This window comes from Alligator sinensis, unplaced genomic scaffold (assembly GCF_000455745.1).
Source record: "Alligator sinensis unplaced genomic scaffold, ASM45574v1 scaffold882_1, whole genome shotgun sequence".
Lineage (NCBI taxonomy): Eukaryota > Metazoa > Chordata > Crocodylia > Alligatoridae > Alligator > Alligator sinensis.
The window spans coordinates 277,470-284,498 of NW_005842500.1; the positions used below are offsets into that span (position 1 = coordinate 277,470).

Consider the following 7,029-nt stretch of genomic DNA (forward strand, 5'->3'; position numbering starts at 1 on the left):
TTTGTAAAGCAAACCCATTTTGTAATATAACAGGTAGGAATTACAGTCATATATTCTGTCACACTTCAATATGGCTAATGGCTAAAGTGACACACAAAAGCTCGTTCAAAAAAGTGTTCTTACTGTTTTGTGTTTGTATCCCAGGAAGTGAGTCTGTAAGTTTAAGGCAGATGCACATGAAATTTTGCAAATCTAGGTTAAAAAGATTTATAATTATTTCCGCAGTACTACACTAGCAAGTGAAAAAATACAGGTGACACAGAAAACAAATAAAAATCTTGTTTAATCAAACATCAGGTATATCCCCATGGTCTTATAAACAGTTCTACCAAAACATATAGCTCCTCCAAAGCCAGACAGAAAAATATCCAGCGTTCTGTTCACTGAACTTCAAAGAAGGACTAATAAAGGTCTTCATACAAAAGATACTCTCTGTAACATGAGATAACCTCCTCAAATGAAGGCATGAAAACAGCAAAACAAGGGCATGATTTCAAAGGGAAGATTTCAGCCAATTCAGAGAGAGTTTATTCCCTAGCATAGACCCCCACCACAGAAAAGTCAGAACTGACTAAGGTAACCACCTGTACTTAAGAAAACACACGTGAAAGGATAAAGAACAATTTGGGTAGACTTCATTTGGTACACAGAACGTGGGAGGGCGCCATCTTTGAACATGGCAACAGTTGCTCTTTGGGGACTGGTATCTCCTCTTCTAAGTATGGTACAGAGATATAATCCTGGTGTCTAACCTAATGTTTTCAAGGTCAAATAATCCAATAAAGCTGTTTCCAATGTCACAGTGACACAAAAGAAAGTAGGTTCCCATGCTCCACGTCCATGTAATTGAAAAAAATTGGTACCATATACTGCCCTACCAAAATAATGATTGAGTTTTGTCATATGTGCGAGTTTGCTATTGTCTTATTTTAATAAATAAACATAAATTATTAATCTGTTCAATTTATTGTGTACTCTATTATTTATTGTGTATTATTTTAATGACCAGTTAGTGTATTAACTGTAGTTTAATGGATTTAATATTTTTTGTTGAGTCATTATGTTTGCAGCCAAACTCACAAGTGTTTTTGTCTTGTTTTTCAGATTGAAGCCTGACTGAAATACATTGAGACCATGGCAGATCATGTGAGGAGAAGAACTGCAATTCCTGGGAAGACACGAGAAGAATGCCATGTTGATTTAAGTAAGCGTCAGGCCGATAATGATCAAAAAACTACAACTTCAAATGGAAGAAAATGAATCATGGAAGCAGCAGAGATTAGGCATGATTATTGTCACAAAAAAAGATACAAGTGTTGACCGATACTGAATTTGTGTACCCTGTAAATAACCAACATACCATGTAAATAACCAGTTTATCATGAAATTTTCACAATCAGCAAAACATTTTGAGAATTAACAGGGTTTGACAGACCTAGATATCATGAGACATCCACTCGCCATGAGTTGCCTGGGAGTTCAGCCCCAAATATTGCATGTTTTCTACATGTTCCACTTCATGGAGGGTAAAGGAAACCCACACATCACACCAGTCAGATGCAACTTCTCAATTTCATAAGCAAGCAATGTGTCCCAAGAGAGGTAGCTGAAAGACTGCTTTCATTTAGAGAACACACCAAGGAGGCTTATATGCAGTTTAGTGATGAACATTTAACAAAGAAGCTTGTGGATATCATTAAGAATGTAAAAGTGTCCAGGATTTGTTTCTGATGGAGATAAACAGGTAGAAAAACATAAACCAACTGCAGCATCAGAAAAGAAATCCTACTCTAAAGTTGAGAAAATCCTACACACAGCAAAAGATGAAGGAGAGTCTATTAAGAACATACCGAAAGACGATCTACTGCCATCTACCAAATTATTTGATGACTGTGGCCTTCTTATTAAACCAATGAAGTCAGTTCTTTCAGGGGAGATTGAGAAAAAAACTGCAGCCATCTGATTACAATTTCCATCAGAACAGCAACAAAAAAAAAAACTATGGTAATTGTAGACTTTGTATCAAGTACGCCAAGTCCAAAACAAAAAAATGAAAACTTTTCAAGAACTTTTTGATACTGTATGGAAGAAAACTATTCAATTCCAACTGGTTCAGAGGGTAGATATTGTGTATGACAGTTATGTGGAGAAGTAATTGAAAGAACGCAAATGAGAATGGAGAAAAACTATTACACCAACTGAGTTTGTAAAACTGGATCCTGACATTCCTTTACCTGTTCAGATGGAGAGGTTTTGCCCTTCTTCAGCAAACAAAGAGGTATTACAACTGTCAGCCGAACAATACTTTTGTGAAAAAGGAAGAGAGGGTAGCATACATACTACAGTGTTAAGTGGAACTGTGACTGAAGGCCATAATGATCACAGATGATGAAGGGCACTTATACAATCATCTGTCTGCTGCTCTCCAAGAAGCAGATACTTAGCTGGTCATCCATTTATTTGATGCAGTTTCATTTGGTTTCATACAGGTCGTAGTCCTGTCTAATGATACAGATGTTTTTGTCCTTCTTCGATATCCGTTTCATCTGTTTGAAACAGCAGTTTTGGAACTTTGGATTAAAGTAGGCTTGAGTGATAAAGTAAGATTTGTTCCTCTTTAGATTCTTGGACAGAAACTAGGACCAACTTTGTGCAGTGTTCTTATTAAGGCTCACAGTCTCACAGGATGTGATGTCACCAGCAAAGTGGGAACAAGTATGTCAGCATTGAACACATCACCAGAGAAATTCCTCTTAGGTTTTACTGAACATAGCACAATTTCTGAAGATGTAGTTAACAGAGCTGAATACCCTGTTAAGGTCCTACAGCCATCACTTTATCAAATGTTTTGCAATGAACTTCATTTTGCACTGAACAAAAGTAAACTGATCCCACAGCTTTCCCCCACTTCTTTCTCTATTCAAGATGGACATCGCAGGAGACACTTTTTTGTGGCATGTGAATCCTTTAGCCTAGATGACAGCAGCTACAGAGGTATATTAAATCTGAAAGATTTGGGGTGGTATGAAGACACAAGCAGAGCTCTTTTTCCAGACAAATATCTCCATTCCATTTCTGATTAATTACTGCTGACATACAACTGTGCAACATGCAAAACTGCAAGATGCAAGTGTCCAAAAAATTACATTTCTTTTACTGAATACTGCAAATGTGGTGAAAACTGAATAATGAAAACGAAGTAGTCTAACGGATGTAATGGCTAATCCCAAAACATAAAAAGAAACAATATTTCAATAGTTGCATTAATTTGTTTAATATCATGTTGTATGTTATAGTACTTCCTATTAATTCCATATTAATATTCCAGTTTTATATACAACATTTAGATTTCAACTGGTATGTAAGAAAAAATTCCATAAATAAAATTGAGATAATTTGCCCTGAGAAAATTGTGAACCCTACTTTCTTTTGTCACTATGACATTGGAAACATCTTTATTGGATTGTTTCACGTTGAAAACATTGGGTTAGACACCAAGATTACCTTTGTACCATACTTAGAAGAGGAGATACCAGTCACCAAAGAGCAACTGTTCCTATGTTCAAACATGGTGCCCACCCACGTTTCGTGCACCAAATGGTGAAGTCTACCTGAGGTTTTTTTTTTTTAAATCCTTTCACATGTGTTTTCTTAGTCAGTTTCGACTTTTCTATGGGGGTCTATGTCAGGAACATGACTAAGTATAGGTAAGGTCCCACAGGTAGAAAAACTGAAGGCTAAGTGTGCAGGAGGGCTGGCAGTTCCTGAATGGTTTAACACTGAAGGCTCAACAGAAACCTATTCCAACACAGCAGAAAATTAGAACTGTAAGAGGCCAATGTGGATAACACAAGGAAATGCTTAGTTACCTCAAAAGCAGAAGAGAAACACAGTTAATGGAAAGAAGAGTAAGTCACTAAGGAAGAATACCAAGAAACAGCAAGAACTTTCAGGACAAAATGAGCAAAGCAAAGGCTCAAAAAGAAATACAACTGGCAAGGGAGGTTAAAGCTAACAAGCAGAAATTCTAGACATGTCAAACATGGAGACAGACTAAGGAAACTGTGGGTCCACAAATTATTAAAGAAAAGCACAAAGCCAGAGCTGTTCAAAGACTACTTTGCTTCCTTCTTTACAACAAAAATAAACCATCACCAAATACCTAACAAAGCAAATAGAGACAACGAAGAGATCTGGGCATCTGAGAGTGGGATGGGCAGGCAGGGCTGGGATCACAGAGCCATGACAGTGCAGGGCCAGGGCCTAGAGCACAGCCATAATCTGCTTACTGCATGACCCTGAGACAGGTGCTGGTTCTGTGGGCTGGGGCATGCTGGGATCAGATCACAGCTCTGCCCCAGGTCCTGGCCCCACACTGTCACTGCCCTGAGATCCCAGGGTCTCCATGAAGACAGGCTAGAACACATGTGGGCAGGGCGCATGGTCAGGTAGACACAATGGGGCGGGCCGCAGGCAGGGAGCTGTGTCCAATCTTGAGACGGTGAAGGTGGGGGGCTGGGGCCCACAGCAGAGCCGTGATCCTCTCCCTGCATGCCCATCTATGGAACTGGTGCCTGTTGCAGGGATGTATGGGCAGCAGATTACTGCTCGGCCCTGGCCCTACAGTATCACTACCCTACGATCCTCCCCCATGATCTCATCCCACCTCACTCCTGGACAGCGCTCCCACCCACCCACTGGCCCCATCCTGTCCATATGGCTGAATGGGTGCCCAGGCAGTGGGGCTTGGTCCAGTGGTGGCAGCTGGAAGAAGTTGCCATCACAGGGGCTGCCAGGAAGTAAGTCCATCCATCATGCCACCCCAGCCCTGCTGTGAATCTGGGGGTGGCAGGACCAGCTGCATATACCATGGCCTAGGCTCCCCCTGCTCCTGGGCTGGGTGGGACCAAGGGATCCACTGTGGGCCGTACAAAATTCCTTGGTAATCCAGATCTGGCCCGCAGGCCATATTTTGCCCACCCCTGATATAAGGGTTTTGGTAGCTCATTAACTCCCAACGTGAGTCAGCCACGTGACAGTTGCCAAAAAAGCAAACGCCATTAATAAAAGTGTGCATATGTACACACACACACACACATCCGTATATGTGCACATGCATGTAAAACAGGCGACAGTACCACTCCACTAAGTGCTGTGTAGGCCTCAGCTAGAAAACTGAAAAGGTGACAGATAGCCTGGAGAGTATAGATAGGGGACTGACAAAGGAATCAGAGGTGGGGAGAAGCAGTTTCAAGTATTTGAAAGGCGGCTATAAAGAACACTGAGAACAATTTCAACGGGCCATTCTTTTGAGACTAAATCTCAAAACACTTCTGAAACTTAACAAGAGTAAGACACTAGAACAAGCTGCCCAATGATATTCTGGAATATTCTTCATTGGAAGTTGTCAGAAAGACAATAAGCATTTGTTTGAGATAGCTCGGGAAGAACATATCCTGTATCCGGGCAAAGAGACTGGATTAAATGATCCATGAGATCCCTTCCAACCGAGAGCCGCTCTAATTAAAGCGCCCAGAGGATCTTGTGTATCAGTATCCCAGTGCTAAAAAATGGCAATTAATCTACTCTACTCCAATGTGCTGTAATTATAGTGCATCAGAGCAGCCTTGCCACATGTGTATAGGCACTCTTAAAGCATGCTGCAAGCCACTTTAAACATAATTAGCTTCCCATTGATTCACAGTCCAATTTGCTCTTGCAAAATTGTATTTTGCCAAAAGTCTTTAAAAATAAGATGAAATACTTACATTGCAATAGAAGGGATGTTGGTGCAACTTCTCTTTCTTTAAATCAGATTCAGTTTCCATGTTTGAAATTTCAAGATATGAAAGCCCTTGGAAAACTACAGAACAATTATGTGCTGTTATTTCAGTTTGGCAACAAGCATAGGAGCTCTGTTTTAATATTAATATTTACATATTTTGAATGTCTGGTACTTTTCAACTACCTGAAAGCTGACCTTTGATTTTTCACATTAATGATTGAGTTTTGAGAACCTTATGGTGGTTCTGTAAGAAAAAACATTCAACTGCGAAAGAAAAAGTGATGCTTTCCCAATATCTATCCACAAGAAAGGAGATGTCATTCCAAAAAAACAAACAAACAAAAAACCAAGCATGTAACTCCCCCCACAAAAAAAAAACAGATGCTCAATGCTTTCCTCATTCCACTGAGAGGGATTGGGCTATATGCAGAGCTGGCCTTAGGGAAAATGGCACCCTGAGCAAATTTGTATTTTGGCACCCCCCTCTTCCCCAAGTCAGCAGCGCTGCTGACCTGCTAGAGGGGCTCCATCCACCAGCCAGGGAGCTGGGCAGGACATCTGCCTATAACAGGGAGCTGCAGCCCATGGAGCTGAAGTGGAGGAAGCAGGAGCCTGATGAGCAACCAGTGCTGTGGGGAGGGGAAAGAGAGACAGCACCAGTGCCCTGAGGCCACCACAGAGCTCCTACAGGGGCTGCCACTCAACCAGCCAACCTGCAGGCGAGACATGGCCAGAGCCCTTCCCTGCTCCCCTATGCAGGCCACTAGTCCTCACCTAGGGCTCCCTATATGTGCAACCCCATCCCACCCAGGCAGGAGCAGGGACTATTGCCACCCCTGTGCACGGCATCCCGTGCAGTTCAGGGCCGACGGGGGGCACCGCTCCCTGCTGCTCACCAGGGGGCGCGGTGGCCCCTAACCACACTGCCCTGGGTGGTCACCCACCCCTACACCAGATCTGGCTACACGCCGGAGGAAGGGTAGGCTGAAGCACAGGCCTAGCGGCCGCGTGTTCAAGGCTCCCAGTCAACACAAGACCGGCAGAATCTGAAGACGCAACAAAAAAAAAAAAAAAAAGGAAAAGCGAAAGAGTAAAAAAAAAAAACTGTTGGCTTGTCCTTGCTACAGATCCCGGGGGCCGGAGGCCAGCAGGGAAGGGCTCTGGAGCGGCCCCGCGCACCCGCCCTGCGCCTGCTCGGGCCGACACGGGCCTGCCGCGGGTCGGCTGCCGGGCCGGAGGCACGG

The 7,029-nt window shown here is 42.7% G+C and overlaps 1 protein-coding gene across 1 annotated transcript in view; it reads right to left on the bottom strand.

The window, feature by feature from the left end:
- The window catches only part of LOC102380924, a 58,040-nt gene extending 51,043 nt beyond the window's left edge, over window positions 1–6,997 (bottom strand). The window contains exons 1-2 of the mRNA XM_014523511.2: window positions 5,769–6,997; window positions 124–192 (exon numbers count right to left, since the gene is read on the bottom strand). Coding sequence (XP_014378997.1) covers window positions 124–192; window positions 5,769–5,828 — 129 coding nt within the window. The 5' untranslated portion in view covers window positions 5,829–6,997. The remainder of the gene's footprint in view (window positions 1–123; window positions 193–5,768) is intronic.
- Window positions 6,998–7,029: the final 32 nt, after the last annotated feature.